This window comes from Rana temporaria, chromosome 9 (genome assembly GCF_905171775.1).
Source record: "Rana temporaria chromosome 9, aRanTem1.1, whole genome shotgun sequence".
Taxonomy (NCBI): domain Eukaryota; kingdom Metazoa; phylum Chordata; class Amphibia; order Anura; family Ranidae; genus Rana; species Rana temporaria.
The window spans coordinates 86,628,735-86,651,749 of NC_053497.1; the positions used below are offsets into that span (position 1 = coordinate 86,628,735).

Consider the following 23,015-nt stretch of genomic DNA (forward strand, 5'->3'; position numbering starts at 1 on the left):
ATGTTGGTATAGGGTTGGCTGGAGAAAGTATTGAGGGAGGGGTTAATTAATCGATGTGCCCTTCTGAGTGTTGATGTGTGACTGACAGACTCAGGGAGATAACTGGCAAAGCTACAAGCACTGGAAGGAGAGAGCCTGAGATTGGCACAGCAGGGATTTCTGAAGATCTTGTAGTGAAGGCCAGATGTACAGCTTCAGGGTTTTTTCCGTGCAGGCTCGGTTCTGACCGTAACAGAAAATTTTTTACTTATAGCAGCTGGCGCTGAGGGTAATATTTTGAAAGGTATTCACTAGGGTTGATTTATTTAAAAAAATTCCCCCCAGAGCTTTGAGAATGTGGTGAAGCTCTGTTGATTTTCAACATCTAATAATGTACAAGCATAAATGCTGTGGTGTGTGTGTGTGTGTGTGTGTGTTTGTTTTTGTTTTTTTTCACTTGCACCTGATTGGGTGTTCTTTACAAAGTGAAGCATCACCAAATTCACTAAGTTCTAGGGCAAATGAGTGCAACTGCGCTTGTAAAGTGCACAGTCTGTTTGTCTTGTGTAAATTAACCCCACAAAAGTGATGTCAACTGGCTGACTACAGTGAGATCCAGCACGTTAAGACATTGTTGCCAAACAGACCTTTTCCAAGTGGTGGGAGAGTGTCAGGACATCTCCTACGTATCATAGGCAAAGTATTTGGCTAGGAGATGTCCGAATGTTCTATTCTTTTTACCAGAACCGAGCCTCCCATTCTACTGATCAGAATCTCGGGCACTCTCCTTCCAGTGCTTGCAGCTCTGTCTGTTTTTCCCTGAGCCAGTCAGTCCAGGTCACAGATGCACAGTACCAGTTCCTTGGGGCATGGGGGGGGGGGTCAGACAGGGGCAGACAGAGTCGAATGGGACCTGGGAGGGGGTTTTAGGGATGGGTGGTGTAAAATGCCAGTCTGCTATGGTTTCCTTAAGGTAGTGAGCAGTGCTAGTGACACACAGCAGGAGGCACTGTTTCCATAAGCTGTTGGGTGCTGATGCCACCATTACGGGTAAGGGAACCCTGCAGTGTAGCCTTACGGCTTCATACTGGGAACCCTACTGCGCATGTGCGAGGCTTGGCTCCTCTCTCCTACTGGCCCAACTACAGGAGGGAGGAGAAGGGAGCCCTGCGGTGACATCATGGGTCTCGGCGCGGCCTCCTGGAAATGGGAATATCCTGTCCCCCAGAGAGGTGCCAATCGTGACACCGGAGAGGAGACAAATAAGCCGAAGTTTTACTTTTGGGTGGCACTCCGCTTTAATAGTGTACAAGGACACTTTTGTACAGACCACCAATGTAAAGAAGTACTTTCCCACTAACCTTCAGTATACGTGCAGCACTATTCCACTGTAAACCGAAAATAACACTTTTTTACTATATGCATTTATTTTCTGGTTATGATTTTTATTGTTGCATTTCATGATTATTGACAGAAATGTCATACAGAGAAGGTTGTGTTAATAAATGATCCACTCTGGGTGTCGCATTAAATTCTGCAAATATAACCACTTTCTAGCAGGGGTTTCCTGAGACATGTAAATTATTTCAAGGGTTCGTTCATGGTAAAATGGTTAAAGGCTGTGCAAGAGTTTAAAACGATTTATATATTTAAAAATGAAATGCCATGTTTTTTATATAAGCATACGGATATTCAGAATGACATTTATGAAGTCTGGAGGTAAAGCTTTGAAGACCTCACATTTTCATTAATGGGGATTTATAAATATAGGCTACTGAACTAGTTTAGCCCTCCAGCTAAATAGGGTGTGATGCCATCAGAAATTAAGCTTAGCGCAGCTTGTTAAATACGTCTTTGCCTATAATGTCGTTTTCCCATGCCAGACAAAACACTCCATATAACTTTAAATGAGAAGACATTTTGCTCAGAGGACTTTTTTTTATGCAGTGTCCTTTGCTTCTGTTTTCATAAATGGCCCCTTTTGTATGACCTTATTACCATAATATACGCATTAAATATACATTGGCCGCCCGGCAGACGCCCCAGAAATAGCCACTACAAATTTAGCTCTTTCTTTGGCCCAAGCAAAGTGCTGTGTGCGCACATTGCTCAGAGTATTTGCACAGTCAGGTCATTACAAACCCCAAGCCTTCCAAGAGTTCTGAAAAAAAAAAACGGACTCCGAGATGAACTGTGGTCAGCAACTCCTATGGAGAGCCAGCAAAACAATTGCCTTGTTTGTGAGCTGTGTCCAGAAGGAAAACTTTATCGCGTTCCCCTTAAGCTGCTGCTTCAGAATCTGGACTTACCATTGGTGTACACTGTATATTGTGTCTTGCTCACATGTGGAGAGGAATTTTAACGAACTGAGACTCTCTTCTCTACATCAATGCTTCATTGTTCTGCTCTCTAATACTTTATGCTCTTAGCCTCTTGCTGCAACCTAGTGAACTATATATTGTGATGAACACTTAATGAAAATGCTTTCCTAAGCCTTAAGACAAATATATAAAAGCAATATCTGTTTGTGTCGTGGTCTTCTCCTTTTTTTTTTTTTTTTTTACTTTTATATGTTGTGCAAATTCTTGTTAGGGCTGTGGAACATGGGTTGCTGAATGCTGGCATCTTTTGCCCTCCTTGAAAGCCCATGTGCAGTGCTCGGCCTCCCATAGACATGTGACCACTGGTGTATAGCCAAGTACATCCGCACACAGTCATTTATGTCTATGGGAGGCAGTACGCTGCACCTTAGCTTTCTAGGGAGGAGAAAGCACTTGTGTTAAATGGGCTCAGCTGCCTGTGTGCAAGAACCCTTTAAATGAGTTGCAGTCAGCTGGACTTTTGACAGATGTTGCAGTGTTTACTTATTTTGCACACTGTATTGTGGCACCAATATTTTTCTGCTTACTATATTATGGAAAATAATTGTTTTGGTACATTGCATTTTTGGATCAATATTACCAATGCGCAAGTGCCCGAATTGCTGCCATAATAAAATCAGTAGTAGAATTATGGATGATTTAATGTATAAGTTTATCTTTGTTCAAACGCCCCCAACCCAAGCCCCTCAGCACATTTACTTGTATCCTGATAGCTGCTATTTACCCAGGCTGGTTCTTCGCCAGTCTTTGTGTCCCTGGACCTGGCATGTTAACAGTGGGAAGCTGGCTGTGACTCCTTGCAGCTTCACACTGCACCCTGTGAATGGTCCTGCAGCCTCCTGGTACCTGTGACATGTCCCAGAAGGTTGCGAGGGCTGAACTTCTGCTGTGATCATCTAGGTCAGGGGTGTCAACTCAATTTCATTGTGGGCCGCATCAGCATTGTGATTGTCCTCAAAAGGGCCGGTTGTATCTGTAAGATTAGATGTCCAGCGCATACTCTCCCCTTACATTTAGATGTCAAGAGCCACCGCAGAAGTTAAGTCCCCCACTCTCCCTTAAATCACAGTGCACCCCTTTTCCTTATGCTGCTGCTGGGATGAATCTGGATGCATTGCTTGAAAGCAGAAATTAGGGGTCTGGAAGAGGACCAGAGGAGGGCTGGAGCTCTCCTGCAGGAGAGGTGCGAGGGCCACATGGAATGGCCTGGAGGGCCAGATTCGGCCCGCGGGCCTTGTGTTTGACATCTGTGATCTAGGTGATCTGAGCAGAAGTGAGAGCGGGGTACCTGCTTCTCTCCCCCCAAAAAAATTAAATATTTCTAGTATACTAAAGGAAGGGGAGGAGGAAGAGCGGAACTTCCCCTTTTGGGTGAAGTTCTGCTTTGTGTGAACATTTCCAAATTCTTTGGTAAATCAGCCAAATTATGTTGGTAATTTTATTACATGTGAAACTACATCAAAACATGATATATGACATAGTGACCACAATCTTTGTTCACATCATTCCATTTTCATTGTGCATTTTTAATAAAGTCCTGTGCGAAGCAATTTTTACAGCACTGGGAAAAATAAGCCCGCTGTAGGGATAACAAAAAAAAAAAACATGCATTATAATACAGGTGGTACAGTCTGTCCTTGAGCACATGAATATACAAATAAGCATTCAAAAAAATTCAAACCTTTTGAAATGCAAACGTGCGTAGCAGTAGTTACAGTGAGGGGTAGAGGGATTGGTAGTAATGTAGAAATTACGATAAAATCATTAGGATTTGGACGCCATCACTTCCAGAAAATAGATTTTTTCAAGATATCAAATTAGTGTTGTGAATTTATTTTTTAACAATCAAGGACTGCCATTATCCTTTTCATTGATACCAGAAAAACCTAACATAAGCTTTGTTTACGCCTCACAATAACCATACACCTATGGTAAAAAAATGTAACTGTAGATTATGCAGATATTTTCACTACTTATGTATTATAAATCAAATTGTTACTACAGTCTGATCAATGTTGACTGTTTAGAGCTTAATGTCCACACAGTGCCCAATGAAGTAGTTGAAGTTACACCCAACCTGAGGCAATGCTACCAAATCGAATGCACTTCCTTAAGAACCTTGTTGACAAGCCAAACCTTAAAATGTAACAACCAACCTTTTACCTCACAAATGTCCAACACGAGACCCACGGGCCGAATTGGGCCCACCAGGCCATTTCATGTGGCCCTCGCACCTAGGCCTTCTTTTCATCTGGAACTCAGCACACTCCTCAACCCTGCACTCTGTCCCATTGAACCCCTGAACTCTGTCAATAGCATAGAATATACAACCGACCCTTTGAGGGCAATCATAATGCTGATGCTGCCCTCCATTAAATTGAAATTGAGTTTGACACCCCTGTTTTACCTAATTATTAAACATAGCATTTGAGTGCATTTTTTTATTGTTTGTTATGGTGCCTTTGAAACTTATATTCACTGATTTCTATTGTCACAGCGCCAGGGGAATTCTCAGTCCACCAACGTTTCAGAGTACAATGCTGCAGCGCTCATGGAGCTACTCCGAGAGAAAGAGGAGCGAGTCCTGGCCCTGGAGGCAGACATGACCAAATGGGAACAAAAGTACTTGGAAGAGAGTGTCATGAGGCAGTTTGCACTGGATGCTGCTGCCACTGTGGCGGCTCAGCGGTGAGTCTCTCACATTCGATGTGCCTGCAGTGATTTGCTATAATGTTAACCGTGGTTCATTTGATATTTGAAACAGATCAGCTAGGTGTAAAACTTGGTGTATGCTCAAGTTTAAAAGCCTTGTTTCTAATTGTAATATACTGTATGTACATTTGCTAAATATATACGCAGGCTATATCTTCTGCTTGGTTTGGTTGCACAGTGATCTTGCCTTGTTTATTCATTCCTCACTGTAAGCCTGCCAGATAGGGTTAGTCTAACTGTAAAAACTTTCTGAAGTCTCTAATCATGTGAAATATCCACAGGGCTTATGATAGTCAGAGGCCACATGATCTTGTCCATATTTTAAGTCAAATGCGGGAACTTAGAAGCAGTCGTTTTTTTATTGTTTTTTTTGCAAGAAAATTGCATATTTTATATTTAAATATTGGTATTTAATTATTCTAACATGCCCCATGGATTGACTGGAATTGTAATCTCTCCTGATCAGTCAACTTTTTTATACAAAAATAAAAAAATATACATTTTTGATGTAAGGATATGGCGGAAAATTATTTCCTATTCTTGGGGGGGGGGGGGAATACTCAAATAACTCTATCCTTTACTACAGTATAGGGCTGTTTCTTTTGTATTTCTTCCATTTTTCTATATATGTCAGTGCACATATTGTTTTGAACAGTCCCATAGAGTTATGCCCAACAAAGGTGTTCAGAACAACTCTACATACTGTACTCAGTTTAAGTGTAGTGTACCCAAATCGCACATAATCCTATCCAATGATGTGCTCTGCAGTGCTGATCTGCACAGTTCTTGAATTCTGTCTTTATCATTTGAGGCCACTGGGAACCCTTAAGATCTCTCTACAGTTTAAATTAGCAAAATCAAATTTTTTAAGCATGGGTGAATTGGCTTAGGGACCACTGCTTAGCCATAGTTAGCAGAATACACACAATTTAGCTGGCAGCCCTACATTCTTAGACTGCTGATGTAGTGAGAAACTGGCCAATAACATTATGATGGCTCTGCAGTGTGCTGCACATTCTCTCCTTATCTTATCTACTCCTGGTGTGCTCTTCTCAGGCCATGTGTTGGAATTTACTAGTTATTTCAGGGACATGAGGGTTTAGAGAGCTGAAAGTAGTAAAACTGCATATCCGGATATTTGGCTGGACTGTTAGCACAGGGCTTAACTACTTGTATTCCAAATGGATCTATGTGATTTGCTTCAACCAAATGTACTGGGGTTTAGCTATTTTGGTAAAGCTTTTAGACTTCAAATCTGAAATGACCATATTAATCCTGCGATGTAGCTGTTTGTCTGCATATACAGTAAATGCATGGGCATAGATGTGATTTATAAAATAATTTTTTAACCTTCTAGTATACATTTTAACAATGCATTGCAATAGAAAAAAAATCTAATGCAGACCTTGATTACAGATCGCTTGCCTTATACCCACTCACTACACTGAAAGAAGCTGCATCATGGTGGGCTTGTCAGAAATGGCTTTCTTGATCAACGAATTGCTATATTTTGTATAACGTGTTGTGTACACTAACAGAGAGTAGTTGTGGGCTGCTGGTTTAAGTTTTGTTTGTGGGCAAAACATGTTCATTTACACACCTGCATGTTATAGTGCCTGTGTTTCAGATTTTGAGGCTTTTCTGGTCTACCTCTTATTAGCTTTAAGATGTTTTCTAAATCTGCAATTTACCTAATTTTCAGGGACACCACCTCTATAAGTCATTCTCCAAGTTCAAGCTTTGACACCACACTTGAGGCCAGAATCCAGAAGGAAGAAGAGGAGATACTTATGGCCAATAGACGATGTGTAGACATGGAAGGGAGGTAAGTTTTAACGGGACAGCAAACTTTTAACTAGGCTTGGGTGACCTTTTGTGTAAGGTTAACATTTCTACACCTTTTAGTAGCATAATATTGCAGAGAATTGCTAGAAATGAAACCATATGCCGTGCCTTTCGTTTAGCACATTAAAATGCTGTGTATTGAATCCTGAACTGTAAAATGGGCAATGAACTGGCAGATGGAAAGCGGTCTTATGCCTAAATCTTTGACTCGTACAGTGCGTCCTTTGCATCACCTTGTGACTTGGTCTCATGGTTTGTGGAATGTCTAAAACTCCCTTGACTGAGATTTTGAAGCAAACAGTAGCTGATAATGTGTATGTGGGGAAATGTGAAGTTTTTTTATTATTGTAAATGTTAAAAGTAAATTCTTGTCAAACTTGACATTCTAGCTTCCTGTCCAGGGCTTTTCTTTTTTATTGTGGCTTTGGCTGAAATGGCCAGGATACCCTATTGTGCACAATTATCTGGCCATAAGGGATGTGGTGGTTTTCAAACTTTGGGGCAGATCCACAGAGCGAGTTCGCCGGCGTATCTACTGATACGCCGGCGTACTTTCAAATTACCTGCGTCGTATCTTTGGTTTGAATCCTCAAACCAAGATACAACGGCATCTGGGTTAGATCCGACAGGTGTACGTCCTCGTACGCCTTCGGATCTAAGATGCAATACTTCGGCGTCCGCTGGGTGGCGTCCATGTCGTTTTCCGCGTCGGGTATGCAAATTGGCTATTTCCGACGATCCACGAGCGGCCGGCGCATTTTTTTCCGGCGTCTCTAGTCGTCTTTTTCCGGCGTATAGTTAAAGCTGGTATTTTGTCGCGTATAGTTAGACCTGCCATGTTGAGTATGGCCGTCGTTCCCGCGTTTATTTTGATTTTTTTTGCGTAAGTCGTCCATGAATCGGGATGGACGTAATTCACGTCTAAGTTAAACAAAATGACATCATTTAGCGCAATACACGGCGGGAAATTTAGAAACGGAGCATGCGAAGTTCATTCGGCGCGGGGGCGCGCTTCATTTAAATGAAACACGCCCCCTAATCGCCGATTTGAATTCCGTGGTTGGAGATGGACTACGCCACCGTAACTTACGGCGCAAATTCTTCCAGGATTCGAACTAAAGCCAGGTAAGGTACGACGGCGTAGCGTATCTCCGATACGCTGCGCGGGTGCAGATCTCTGTGGATCTGCCCCTTTAATCCTACATCTGAGATGCTTTAGATGCTGGGTATTCTTAAGACTTCCTTCCAAGTGACTTTGGTATCTAAAGTTTAACACCCATCTTCTCCTTCAGCAAACAACACAGCAGTGACTCATATGAGATATATATTTCTTTGAGTCCATATGTTGCGGTAAGCCTGCATTCTTATCGGAGGAGGGTCTTTTTACTGCACATAAGAAGTCACCTTGATTTTTGCATCACTTCAATGTTTGAGTTTCAGACTATTTTATGACACGTGGTGGATGTTTTTGGCCATTTATGGTCATACATGGACTTATTATCATTATTTGGTTCACATTCCATCTTTGTGAGATTTCACTGAACAATTTTCACAACTGTTTCGTATTTATACAGAATTATTTTATGTTAATGTTGGATACATTTATTTTACTATTTATTGTATCATTCTAAGCGCTACACATACACCATACAATTTTTTCACTCGCTTTTTTTCAATTAGCTGTGTAAGCAGCTTAATTTTTTTATTTATTTTTTCACTGGCAGCGCAGAGTTACCCGCAACACAAAACAACAAAGCAGTGCTAGTACCAAAAAGCAAAAATATTATATTGCAGCTTAGCCAATTCTTGGATGTGATGGCTGCATTTGTTTTTCTTTAAGCATTTTTTCCTTTTTCCGTCTGGTGGTCCAGCCAGTAAGTCTGTTTTTAATCGGAACAATCTCTCTTGCAAATGTATCGGTTACAGTTTGGGTTTAATTCCGTTTTAATTTTTATCAGGAATGTACAGTGTTAACCAGTTCGAAGAAGTCTAGAGCTAAATGCTAGGGTTAGTGGAAAAATGATTGTAATGTATATTAGAAAAAAAATGCAGTAAGTGCGGATTATATATTGTGGGCATAGAGCAATATGTATTTATCAGAATAGAAACCATAGGAATTTGTTTCATTAATCATTTATTATGCACATTTTTCTTAACCTTCTTTTATATTTCTTAGGATAAAGACTCTTCATGCTCAGATCATTGAAAAGGATGCCATGATTAAAGTGCTTCAGCAACGTTCTCGAAAAGACGCCAACAAGTTGGATCAGCCGTCTTCCATGCGTCCTTCCAAGTCACTTATGTCTATTTCTAATGCCAGTTCGGGTCTTCTCTCCCACTCATCTGCTCTAAGTAGTACACCAATTCTTGAGGAGAAGAGGGAGGACAAGAGCTGGAAAGGCAGCTTGGGTAAGACTTAATGTCATTGGTCAGCACTTTATTTCAAGGCAACCAATGTGTATTAGGAACATTGGTGTTATGGAATAGGTACTGAAGCCCACATATGCGTCCAATATTGTAGCCATTTTCTTCAGATCCTGTCAGATAACCCCTTCTAGGCATGTGTAGACTTTTACAAGGCTGCCCTGCCCATACATCATTTATAGTAAGGATGCGTGCTACTAGTGGCACACATTTGACACTTTAGGACAGGGGTAGGTAACCTTTAAGAGGTGGAGATCTACCTTAACACGGAGGAGATCAAAGATCTCCGGGGTGTGCCTTTTTATTTATTGAATTTTTTTTTACTAGCAAGCCCCCAATAATATGTAAAGACCTATAATTATTTCCTGGGCCATGAACCAAAGCATTGTGACCAGTGTGTGTACACCTCCAGGCGCTGCCTCTGCAGCTTAACCACTTAAGCCCCAGACCATATTGCTGGTCAAATACCAGGCCACTTTTTGCGATTCGGCACTGCGTCGATTTAACTGACAATTGCGTGGTCGTGCGACGTGGCTCCCAAACAAAATTGACGTCCTATTTTTCCCACAAATAGAGCTTTCTTTTGGTGGTATTTGATCACCTCTGCGGTTTTTAGTTTTTGCGCTATAAACAAAAATAGAGCGACAATTTTGAAAAAAAAATGAATATATTTTTACTTTTTGCTATAATAAATTTCCCCCAAAAATATATAAAAAATTATTTTTTCCTCAGTTTAGGCCGATATGTATTCTTCTACATATTTTTCATAAAAAAATCGCAATAAGCGTTTGGTTTGCGCAAAAGTTATAGCGTTTACAAAATAGGGGATAGTTTTATGGCATTTTTATTAATATTTTTTTTTTACTAGTAATGGTGGCGATCAGCGATTTTTATCGGTACTGCGACATTATGGCGGACACTTCGAACACTTTGGACACATTTTTGGGACCATTGGCATTTTTATAGCGATCAGTGCTATAAAAATGCATTGATTACTATAGAAATGCAACTGGCAGGGAAGGGGTTAACACTAGAGGCGAGGAAGGGGTTAATTATGTTCCCTGGGTGTGTTCTAACTGAAGGGGGGGGTGGACTGATTTGGGGAAATGACTGATCGCTGTTCATACATTGTATGAACAGACAATCAGGCATTTCTCCCTCTGACAGGACCGGGAGCTGTGTGTCGTCTGTAACGTGCGATCGCGGGTGCCCGGCTGTGATCGCGCCCGCCGGGCAACGCACGTCGCCGTCAGGGGCGAGCGGGAGGCGCGCGTCCCTATTGGCTGCTCAGCGAGATGACGGAGATCTACGTGATCTCGCCCAGCAGAGCCGACCTGCCGCCGTATAACTGTTATACGGCGGCTGGTCGGCAAACAGTTAATGGGGAGTGGTTGGGAGGTGGTAAAACTGTGGTTCAACTAATGGGTTTTACTGCCTCTCAACCACTAGTGTGAACATGCCCTAACGCACAGACCACTTTACAAATTACCCTCAAAATTGACCCCCTCTGCTCAATGCAATTCATTCCTTACCCATATGCCTCACAATAGAGATCTCCCATAACCTCCCTTATCCTCCCTTCCAGCTTACTCCCTCAGAACAGACGTTAGTGCAGACCAACTAGCTTTCCAACACAGACCCCCCTCCCCCACATATAGAACAGCCCTCCCCCTACCCAGTACAAACCCGCCTTCCCAGTTTAGGTGCCTTCAATACATAAAAAAACCCTCATCCCTCTCCTTCGCTGCTTCGCCCGCCGGACTCTCTCCTTCACTGCTCCAACAGCAGCCCCATTGAGCCAACACCTACTGCTTCATTAGCTCAGTGCCTGAGCAAGTCTCCTTCATTGCTCCACCTGCCCTGGCTCTCTCCTTTTATACCCCAGACTTCTCGCCCTGGGCTGGCAATTTGACGGGATCTACCCATCACACGGCCGCGATCGACGGGTTGCTGGCTCCGTCTCTAGGAAATACTGTTTAGGCTCAGGTGGCATAGTCATGCAGCCTTCCTAGAGACTGGCTACATGAAGACCCTTTAGTCTACATTAAGGGGTAAGTTCACCTTTACAGAAAAATCAGTAAGGTGAACTTACCCTGGACCCCTTCCTCACCCAACTCAACTCCCCCCCCTATGTGGAGCCTGGCGATCACCCCTTCGTTGGAGACCTCGTATAGCCGCCTCACCGGTCCAGGGCTTACAATTCCCCTCGGGTTAATCTCCTAAACCAGGGATATGCAATTAGCGGACCTCCAGATGTTGCAAAACTACAAATCCCATCATGCCTCTGCCTCTGGGTGTCATGCTCGTGGCTGTCAGAGCCTTGTCATGCCTCATGGGATTTGTAGTTCTGCAACAGCTGGAGGTCCGCTAATTGCTTATCCCCGTCCTAAACGTACCTTATCAGGAGGTACTTTTAGGAGCATTCTTATTTTTCAATTAGAACCTGCAAGAGGTGAGAAAGCCACAGGGATTTCCAATCCCCAGTCTGGTAAAGCAGCTATACGATCTGTCGTGATTGCCACCTCTGGTACTGCAGGATCGAGTGTGATGGGAAGGGGGTCCAGTGTAAGTTCACCTTACAGATGTTCTATAAAGGTGAACTTTAAGATTACTTTCCAAAATGTGACCATTTTGATGTATTGATTTTTAAGACATTGACGTCTAATTGCATTTTGAGTTCTTGTAGAGAAAAGAGAACAATAACTTACAAATTTATTTGGGTTCCAATTACAGGGGTTCTCCTAGCAACCGAATATCGGTCAGAGTCCATCTCATCCACTCCATCACCTGTACTTCCATCAACACCCCAACTCTCTGGACATTCAAAGACTGGTAGCCGAGACTGCTGCACACAAACAGACCGAAGCAGTGAACAGAATAAAACTCCTTCTGTGAGTGCATCTCCAGGCCCGGGGAGGCTGGCCACTCCGAGCCCCATGTATAGCTCTGAGAAAACTGGTAAGTATTATTCATGGTCAGACTACCATTTCATCTTTTGGCAGCTGGAGTTATTCCTATTGGAGTATATTGGACTTTCATAAGAATGTACAGTTTCTCCTTGTAGAAACGCTTCGGTATGCCCTAGATAAAAATTGGTCTGATACTGGTAAGAAGTATTTGATATCGTGTGTTTCACCTTCATTACTCCTGAACCAAAGATGGTTATCCTAAGAATTCTGGGGCTTACCCTGGAAAACTCTTACCTGGAACTAGCAGCACTAGAACCCTGTATTTATTTAGGAAAACAATATCACAATATTGGCTATCGACCCAACCCCCCCACCACCTTTGACTAGATAATATAAATTTGATCCTCCCAAAGGCAAACATACCTAATTTAGTTCCAACGGTCCAACTCCCGTTGGGTCCCTCACCAGCCGATTTGATTTGCCAGTGTGGGTTGACTTCACTCCTGCACTTGCCTTCCGCAAAGGATTGTGAATAGGCAGGTAAGTGTACCTGCAAATCTTTTCAATTCAGATTCCTACATCCATCCAGCTTGTTTGTGTGGATGGCTGTATCTGTTGGTTTTTTCTAAGGGCTAAACCTGTACCCGCAGAGACAGCTTTCACAATTTGCAAAAGATCTGGCGTGGATAACCTAATGACTCTACTCTTTTATTACCTGCTTTAGTTATGAACAGGCTGTTTGGAAAATGATTGTCCCCAGGATAGTTAACTGTCCAGTATCTCAAGATACTGATGTTTTATCACTCCTGATGAACACAATTGTTGAGAATAATGAGAACACAGACTAAGGTTATTTTATAATTAGGAATATAATCTTTCATTGTATGTATCCACAAGTGTGACACATCATGTAATTGTGCCTTGTATTGAAATGCTGTATTCTGTGGTTATGCTGGAATTCCTCATAATGATATGTTTGCAATAGGCAGCTCAAAGGCAAACTTTTGACTTTTTCATGTACTGCAAGCCACTTTGTTTTGTACTTGCTGTTCTTGCTTTTCTTTTTTTCAGTAAAACAAAATTAAGGAGAAAAAGAACTTGACGTTCTTAAATTTTTATTTTATTCTTTTAATGAAAAACATTAGTCATGAGCAGTGTCTATTATAACTGTGTTGCCCATAGCAGTTTACACCAAGTAGCAGATTCTGCTCCTAGGTGGCACACAACACGGGGTGTTATGAAACAAGATTTTCATTTTGTTCATTATGTGGCAGTGAGTGTGATTTTTTTTTTTTTCTTTCACTAAACATTCACTGGTGGTGAATCGAATACTGTAAATGGTGAATGCAAGATTCACTGCTGTCCAAGTGTGCTCTTGGTGTTGTGTCACTTAAGTGTCTGCTCCATGGAGAACAAAGTATTGTGACTACCCTGAAGCTGTCATTAATGCTAAAGCAAACATACCAATGTAAAAATATGTAAAAACGCTCTACCTAACCTATGCACAAGTAATGTTTTAAAAGTTTACTAGCTTAAGATACTTGTTTATCTAGTTTGAAAATATTTATCACTCACATTTTTCACACACTGAGACATGGATAAAGATCACATTCTGGAATTCTTGCCCTATCTAGAATATATGCTACCCATAGGAAACACTCTGTTTGTGATTAGGTTATCAAAGCAACAAAACATTTTTTTGTATAAGGCCCCTTTCACACTGGGGAGTTTTTCAGGCGGTTTAGCGCTAAAAATAGCGCCTAAATACCGCCTGAAAAACTCCTGCCCAGCAATCTCAATGTGAAAGCCTGAGGGCTTTCACACTAAGGCGATGCGCTGGCAGGAGAGAAAAAAATCTCCTGCAAGCAGCATCTTTGGAGCAGTGAGAGGAGCGGTGTCTATACCGCTCCTTCCCATTTAAAACAATGGGAAACCGCGGTAATACAGCCCGCAATGCGCCTCTGCAGAGGCGCATTGCGGGCGGTATTGACCCTTTTTCGGCCGCTAGCGGGGGTTAATACCGCACTGCTAGCGGCCGAATCCCGCAGCAATTCCGACGGTATAGCGCCGCTATTTTTTGCGGCGCTATACCGCCACCGCACCTCCCGCCCCAGTGTGAAAGGGGCCTTACTCTAGCTAATTGCAAAGAAATCACAGATTCTATTTCTGTGTTATGGAATTTATCTGCTAGGAATCGTCTAATCTGCTGAAGCTATGGCTGGATATCTTGACCTACCTTGTATAATGCTATACAATACTAATGGCTGATGGGCTACAGTGCCTTGAAAGTATTCATACCCCTTGAAATTTGTCACAAACAAAAACGTAAATGTATTTTATTGGGATTTTATGTGATAGACCAACACAGAGTGGCACATAATTGTGAAGTGAAAGGAAAATTATACATTTTTTTTTTTTTTTTTTTTACAAATATCTGAAAAGTGTGGTGTGCATTTGTATTCAGCCCCCCTGAGTCAATACTTTGTAGAACCCTCTTTCACTGCAATTACAGCTGCAAGTCTTTTTGGGTATGTCTCTAACAGCTTTGCACATCTAGAGTGACATTTTTGCCAATTCTTTGCAAAATAGTTCAAGCTCTGTCAGATTGGATGGAGAGCGTCTATTAACAGCAATTTTCAAGTCTTTCCACAGATTCTTTATTGAATTTAGGTCTGGACTTTAACTGAGCCATTCTAACACATGACTATGCTTCGATCTAAACAATTCCATTGTACCACGTTTCATGGTGGGGATGGTGTGTTGAGAGTGATAAGCAGTGTTAGTTTTTCACCACACATATTTTGCTTTTAGGCCAAAAAGTTCAATATTGGTCTCATCCGGCCAGAGCACCTTCTTCCACATGTTTGCTGTGTCCCCCAATTGGCTTCTCGCAAACTGCAAGCATGACTTCTATGGTTTTGTTTCAGCAATGGCTTTCTTCTTGCCGCTCTTCCATAAGGGCCAGGTTTGTGGAGTGCACGACTAATGGTTATCCTGTGAACAGATTCTGCCACCTGAGCTGTGGATCTCTGTAGCTCCTCCAGAGTCATCATGGGCCTCTTGGCTGCTTCTCTGATTAATTCTTTCCTTGCCTGGCATGTCAGTTTAGGTGGATGGCCATGTCTTGGTAGGTTTGCAGTTGTGCCATACTCTACTCTTTCCATTTTCGAAAGATTGATTGAACAGTGCTCCATGAGATGTTCAAAGCTTGGGATATTTTTTATTAACCAAACTCTGCTTTGTACTTCTCCAACTTCAACTTTATCCCTGACCTGTCTGGTGATTTTCTTTGCCTTCATGATGCTGTTTGTTCACTAAGGTTCTCTAATAAACATCTGAGGGCTGTATTTATACTGAGATTGACTCTATTTACAAATTGGGTGAATTCTGAAGACTGTTGGTTCAACTAGATTTTAGTTAGGGGTATCGGAGTACAGGAGACTTAATGCAAATACACACCACACTTTTCAGATATACATTTGTAAAAAAAAATGAGAACCATTTATCATTTTCCTTCCACTTCACAATTTTGTGCCACTTTGTGTTGGTCTATCACATAAAATCCCAATAAAATTTATGTTTTTGGTTCTAACATGACAAAATTTGGAAAATTTCAAGGGGTGTGAATACTTTTTCAAGGCACTGTATATCGAAAAGGCCAGAAGTTCCTAGTAATTCAGTTATACGAGACTTTATGAATATGTGTCTGCTTAATTAGTGTTAGTTGGGAATCCTCCACTATACTGACACACAGTTAATGCAGTGAGAGGAGGATATTGACAGGAAACTTCACAGCGGTCTATCCTTGAAGTAGGGTCTCAAATGCCAGTAAACCTTTGAAGAAATCAGTCCCCATACACCTTCATCCTTTGACACTTGGAGCTCTGCATTAATTATCTCTTAACTCCAATACCCCAGCTGAGTTAATCGCACCTCATAGGGGGTGAGATCATGATGCCACTGCTAGTTGTGGGCATTATTAGCTGCAAAGTTTAGGTCCCCAAAACCTGCCCAGTAATATCCACACCCAATAAGTCCATGATGCTCCTTTTTGTGCTGTGTGAGTGAAGCAAGGTGTGTTAAACTGGTCTTGCAATGCCCACTTCTTCTCATGCACCCATCAGCTAAGAAGCAGTGTTATGTTTTGGGACATATAGTCGTCCTGTGGCAGCACAAGCCACTACTTTGTTTCAAATGCCCTCTGCTCCCTCTTCTCACAGCCTAAAGACAAAGGGGCCTTTGGTCGTCACATGACTGCAATATTGCAATGAATTTAAAGATATTTTGGGGGCATTGCAAACAAATTGATTTAAAATTTGCAAACAAGGGGGAACTGGGGGGCCGGGATCAATAAAAACCCTTTTTATCCTGGAGTTAGGATTTAAGGCCTTCGTATGGTAGGGGGGGAAGTCTGCAGATAGAGCAGTTTGTGTTGGGTGGGCTATCTCCGCATAGCTGGTTCTGTGTGGGATTATTTGGACAGGGAGAACAATAAGTAGCCAGAGCCCAAATAATATTTATGGCAAGTTCTACAAGAAGCCTGGAGGAATATAACACAAAACTATAAAAAATTTAAAAAAGCAGCGTGCCAATGCAGATTTCTTCAGTCTAAGTGTAGCCACACAAAATATTCATTTGAATGATAAAATATTTTGTCCATTTAATTTGTTTAGTTGTATTTTTTTGTCTGTGCACATGTATTTGGTGCCCTTATAAATTGCTTGCCACAACCTACAACTTTTCCCACAATGTTTATGATGAGAAAACATAAGACTTTTGCACAATTTGTATGATGGGAACACCACTTTTTTTGCCTCCTGGTACTGCTTTGTCACAAAGTGGAGGCATTCTGGGTAGAGAAGAGGTTATACGGGTGCTGGCTTTTTCCCTATCCGTCTTTCAGGACAGCCACAACTTGAGAGATAGGCTCCTCCTCTTCCTTAGGAAACACTGCCCAGCCTTTAAAATCTCTCCTCCCCCTGCTAGACCTCAGTTCTTAGCAGTGTCTCCCCACCGGAGGAAACACTAAGGAACCAGGCAGAACAGTCAGGGGACTGTGGCCATCATTATTTTTCCTATGGAGGAGGCAAGGGCTTCCTAAAGGAGATTGGGCGAAAGAACTTACCGCCAAAAGAAACGCACCCCAACCAGGTCGAGCGCGACAGACGGTTCGTGGGGGGGTCCCTATCGTGTCCACAGGACCGCGGCGGGGGGAATTCAGCTCCGGGCACCCTGATTACAGGCCGCACATTGTTTTTTTCTTTTAAAAAATGCGGGCCGAGTGGCGGGCGACGTCATTTCCGGTGCGCCTTGGAAAGGATTCCCTATGACCCGCGACTTCCGGTTCCGGGTCGCGGCGCTGATAAGAGACCCACGCGTCCTGCTGGAGGTGTCGGATACTCGTTGGGACGAGTTAGACACAGCACAACCACCCCGCTATGTCGGTGACCTCTCCGGAACGGGACCCGACTAGGGACGCTACCTCCAGCCAGTCCAAGGTAAGGGTTCCTGGGGAGGGTTCCCAAAACTTTAGACTATGTCTCTTTTCCTTCCTCTATTTTTCCCTTGGTGGTTGGGGGAGAGGAGGGAAAGACAGCAGGGCACCTAGCAGTAGTGTCTGTCTAGTGCTTCCCAGAGGGCTGTAACCAGGTTGTTATTTAAAAAAAAAAAAAAAAAAAAAAAAACTTTTTTATATATATCTCTGCTTTTTTAATGTGGGTCCTTATGTCTTCTATTTTCCAGAAGAGCCTAGAAAAGAGCCAAGAAAAAACAGGAAGGACACATAGTTCTAAGAAATCCGTCCGCATGTCAGCCAGGTCAGCAGCCCTGGCTAATTCTGCCAGAAGAGCTCTCTGGCTCAAGACTTGGTCAGGAGACATTGCGTCCAAGTCTAAGTTATGTGGGATTCCCTTTACAGGAGATCTTCTATTTGGTCCTGACCTGGAGTCAGTCTTAGACCGCACGGCGGATAAGAAAAAATCTTTTCCTTTTAAACGTAAAGCTCCACAAAAAGGAAGAGGGTTTCGTCCCCAAAGACAAACAGGGGTTCCGAAACCAGAGACTCAAAAAAGGATCTGGACACCTAGGGGTAGGGGAAGAGGAGCGATTTTTCGCCCACCTGACCAGCCCCCCAAAAAACAATGACTCCCAGATCAGAGTGGGGGGAAGGTTGGGGGCCTTCCTTCCACAATGGGAGTCTTTTTCCCCAAACAGGTACGTATTGGCGATAGTGAGAAGGGGGTATTCCCTAGAGTTCTCATGCCTTCCGCCACAGAGGTACCTGGTCACTCACCTTCCCAGAGCCAAGGAAAAAGCAGAAGCTCTAGTGGGGGCCTTGAGGGATCTGGAGGTCCAAAATGTTGTTTGCAGAGTCCCAAAAGGAGAGGAGAAAAGAGGGTTTTACTCCCACGTTTTCGTGGTAAAGAAACCCTCTGGCAAGTACAGGTTAATCCTAAACCTGAAACCGCTGAACAAGTCAGTAACATACAAAAGATTCCGTATGGAGTCAATTTTCACGGTAAGGGCCCTCCTACCACAGAATTGCTTTATGGTCTCCCTGGACCTCAGGGACGCGTACCTGCACGTACCCATTGCAGAGGGGTCTCAGGAGTTTCTACGGCTAGCGATAGACTTGGGAACTTCGGTGGTGCACCTACAGTTCCAGGCCTTGCCATTCGGTCTATCCTCCTCACCCCGCGTGTTCACAAAGGTCCTGGCGGAACCAATAGCTTTTCTGCGTCTTCAGGGAGTGGGTATAATAGCGTACCTGGACGACCTGCTTCTTTTTGCAGCCTCTCCGGAACAAGTCTCCAGGGACCTGGAACTAACCAAAAAGACCCTTATGGACCTAGGTTGGCTGTTAAACCTGGAAAAATCCAGTCTAATACCATCGCAGCGCATTCCTTATTTAGGGTACACCCTGGACTCCACCCTGCTAAGGGTCTTCCTTCCATTAGAGAAGGCTCTAAAGTTAGAAAAGTCAGTATCTGCCCTCCAGGGCAGCCATCAGGTTTCAATCAGATTCCTGATGTCAACACTAGGACTGTTAACTTCCACTCTACCGGCAGTCCAGTGGGCAGGGATTCACTTTCGGGCCCTGCAGGCCTTTGTACTCAGAATCTGGGACCACAGCTCAGAACACCTAGACGTTCTGGTACAGGTCCCAAGTCAGGTAAAGAGATCCCTCTGGTGGTGGAGAAAGATCACCAATCTGTCACAGGGTCGTCTATGGCATATCCGGTCTCCATTGATCGTCACCACAGACGCCAGCGGCAGAGGTTGGGGGGCTCACCTGGGGGTACTTCCAGCACAGGGTGTTTGGGAAGTGGCAGAGCTGAAACATTCCTCCAACTGGAAGGAGCTGAGGGCGATCGGTTTAGCTCTCATCTTCTTTCAGGAGAGACTTCGAGGACACCACGTCCAAGTGAGGTCAGACAATGCGTCGGCCGTGGCCTATGTAAACAAGCAGGGTGGCACCAGGTGTGTAGCCCTGTCGGCCATAACAACAAGAATCTTTCGCTGGGCCGAAACAAACACCCTGTCCTTATCAGCAGTTTTTCTAAGGGGGATAGAAAACAGTACAGCGGATTTCCTCAGTCGAAGTCAACTGAGGGAAGACGAGTGGTCCCTCAATCAGGAGGTCTTCCATCTTTTGGTCAAGAGATGGGGGTCTCCGGAGATAGATCTCTTCGCTTCCAGGGAGAACACAAAAACACATTGGTTTTTCTCTCGGGGCAGGGGAGAGGGAGCAAGAGGGATAGATGCCCTATCCCAGAGCTGGCGATTCGGGATTTGTTACGCCTTCCCACCCCCAGCTCTTCTACCACTGGTCCTGAGAAAATTTCAGCTGGAGAACACCTCACTTATCCTTGTGGCACCCCACTGGCCCAAGAGGGCTTGGTTTTCGGTTCTCAAGCAACTGACCACAGAACCCCCTCTTGTTCTTCCTCTTCGAGAGGATCTCCTCTCGCAGGGTCCAGTTCTGTGCCCTCAGGTACACAGATGGAACCTTGCGGCGTGGTTACTGAGGAGTCCTTGCTGAGGTCCAGAGGTTTTTCGGACAAACTGACTGCCACCCTTCTTGACAGTAGGAAGAAGGAGACACGTTCTATTTATAGAAAAGTTTGGATTCGTTTTAATACTTGGTGCCAGGAATTTTCCTTTCCAACACAAAGCCACAAGTCCGTTCTGGAATTTCTCCAGTGCGGAGCAGATAAAGGCTTGTCAGTGAGTACCCTTAAAGGCCAGGTCTCAGCACTCAGTGTGTTTCTAGAGAGCCCTCTAGCATCCAATCCCTGGGTCATCAGGTTCTTTAGGGCTTTGTCCAGACAGAAACCTTCCCAGGGACCTTCCTTCCCCAAGTGGGATCTATCACTAGTTTTACAGGTGCTAACAGGGTTGCCCTTTGAACCTTTAGACAAGTGTTCTTTAAAGGATCTAACATTTAAAACAGTCTTTTTAGTTGCAGTGACTACTGCCAGGAGGGTTAGTGAATTGGAAGCCCTGTCCATTCGTCCTCCTTTTTGTGTAATTTTCCCGGATCGAGTTGTTTTTAAAACCGATCCGGCCTTCCTTCCGAAAGTGGCTTCCAAGTTCCATAGAAGCCAGGAGGTTGTATTACCCTCATTTTGTTCCAATCCCTCTGGTGAAAGGGAATTTAAGTTCAGTACACTAGATGTTAGGAGATGTATCCTACAGTACTTGGAGCTGACTCGAGCTTTTAGGAAGTCAGACTCTTTGTTCGTTTTGTTTTCTGGGACCAGAAAGGGACAGAAAGCGTCTCGGCGCACTATTGCTAGGTGGCTCAGACTAGTTATTGGGCAGGCTTACTCCTTAACTGGTAGGGAAGTCCCTACAGGAATTAAGGCACACTCTACTCGGGCGGTGGCTACTTCTCAGGCTGAAAGGGCTGGAGCGACGCCAGATCAAATATGCAAAGCCGCAACTTGGTCCAGCTACGCCACTTTCATCAAGCATTACAGAGTAGATCTGGTGTCAGCAGGTGAACAAGCCTTTGGGAGAAAAGTCTTGCAAGCCGTGGTCCCACCCTAAATTGTAAGTACTCGATTATCCTCTCAAGTTGTGGCTGTCCTGAAAGACGGATAGGGAAAAATGGAGTTACACTTACCGGTAACGTCCTTTCCAGTAGTCTTTCAGGACAGCCCTAGTTACCCTCCCGAAAAGTAAGAAGAAGGGGTTTCTAATCCAGGAACATAGTATGATATTGATGTGTTAACTATGGATTACTAACATGTTCTTGTGTCTCCCCAGCGGACCGGAGTGCTCGTATAAAAACTGAGGTCTAGCAGGGGGAGGAGAGATTTTAAAGGCTGGGCAGTGTTTCCTAAGGAAGAGGAGGAGCCTATCTCTCAAGTTGTGGCTGTCCTGAAAGACTACTGGAAAGGACGTTACCGGTAAGTGTAACTCCATTTTTTTTTTCTGCCCAGTGTCCCAACTTCTTGTAGATGGCAGTATATCCTGACTGCTTCTGAATTTCGGTGTACCTTAATGGACTCCAAAGAAACATTTTACATGAAGTACAAAAATCTTATTTCTACTTTTTTAGTACATGAAGTAAAATAAATGTTTTTGCTATAGAGAATTTTTCACTTAATAAAGTCTGTGTTTGTTTTCTCTACAGATGCAGTTTTTCAGTCCAGCACACTGGATCGAAAAAACCCTGCTCCATCGATTGGCCAAGATGTATCAGATGGGGAGATGGTGGAATATCTCATATAAGAAAGACCTATATTTTATAACATTTGTGGTATTTATAGGAAGTTCTGCCCCAAACCTATTTATATGAATTAGGATATTATGCAGAGATTAAAAAAACTTATTTTGTATTTGTAAATGCAGTGTATTCCATTTGTACAGAAATAAAAGGGCCTTGTTCTTTCAGGGTGTTTTTGTAAGTTATGGTAAAAAACAAAATCTCAGAGACATCCCTTACTATAATAGGTATATCTATGTATAAATTATAGCTTTAGGAATCTGTCACAGAGCTAAATACCTGTCCAAGAAGGACCCATCGGCTCTGACTAACAGGCCACATACTAATTCCCGGGCAGTTACATCAGCTAAGTAGGCACAATTACTCTGCTTTTGAATTAGTGGGCATGCTTCTGAAACCAGTGGTCTGCTTGGTAACAGGTATTCTTTAAATTGAGCAGCATTTATGCAGAAGGAGAACACAGCCTCCTTTTTGTATGAACATAGTAGGATTAGTTATCTGGAAAATGGAATACATTTTTCTAGCAGTAACAGCCTGGTTTGGGAGGTAGAATGGCTGTTGGAGGAAGATTTAACATGTATTTTGTTCTACATAACCACTGCAGACTTAAAAATTCACAGGTTTATGTTTTGGCATTTGGGTTTGCATCCAAGTGAAGTTCTGGTTTAATGGCAATATAAATACTAGAAGCCATGTTCAGAAGCCCCAGAATTGGTGTGGATTTGCATGTTTAACAACAAAACCTGTATAATTGGACTTGAGGACAATTTTGGTAAACAATTTTTTAATAAGAAGAATTATTTAATTGGAGGAAGCTTGAACACTTTGGCCTTAATGTAAACACACATTAATCTTCCATCATTTAGGTGTACAAAACGCAGTACTGTACCCCTGTTATAGATAAATGGTGGTGAGGGTTCCAGACTATGTACTCGATGGTCAGCATGTACTGGATTCACAGGAGTGGAAGGAAACGCAGGAATGTTGAATACTTCTCCATCTTGGGGTAGGCTGGCAGATGAGTACGACCAT

At 43.2% G+C, this 23,015-nt stretch overlaps 2 protein-coding genes across 2 annotated transcripts in view; both read left to right on the forward strand.

The window, feature by feature from the left end:
• AMOT (angiomotin) overlaps positions 1 to 22,150 on the forward strand; it is a 99,217-nt gene extending 77,067 nt beyond the window's left edge. The window contains exons 9-13 of the mRNA XM_040323864.1: positions 4,858 to 5,048; positions 6,775 to 6,897; positions 9,094 to 9,326; positions 12,075 to 12,299; positions 21,891 to 22,150. Of these exons, the coding sequence (XP_040179798.1) occupies positions 4,858 to 5,048; positions 6,775 to 6,897; positions 9,094 to 9,326; positions 12,075 to 12,299; positions 21,891 to 21,988 (870 nt within the window). The 3' untranslated portion in view covers positions 21,989 to 22,150. The remainder of the gene's footprint in view (positions 1 to 4,857; positions 5,049 to 6,774; positions 6,898 to 9,093; positions 9,327 to 12,074; positions 12,300 to 21,890) is intronic.
• LOC120913706 lies at positions 18,027 to 21,560 on the forward strand. The gene is made up of 2 exons (XM_040323863.1): positions 18,027 to 21,304; positions 21,521 to 21,560. The coding sequence occupies exon 1, from the start codon at positions 18,440 to 18,442 to the stop codon at positions 21,299 to 21,301; it is 2,862 nt and encodes a 953-aa protein (XP_040179797.1). The 5' UTR covers positions 18,027 to 18,439; the 3' UTR covers positions 21,302 to 21,304; positions 21,521 to 21,560.
• Positions 22,151 to 23,015: the final 865 nt, after the last annotated feature.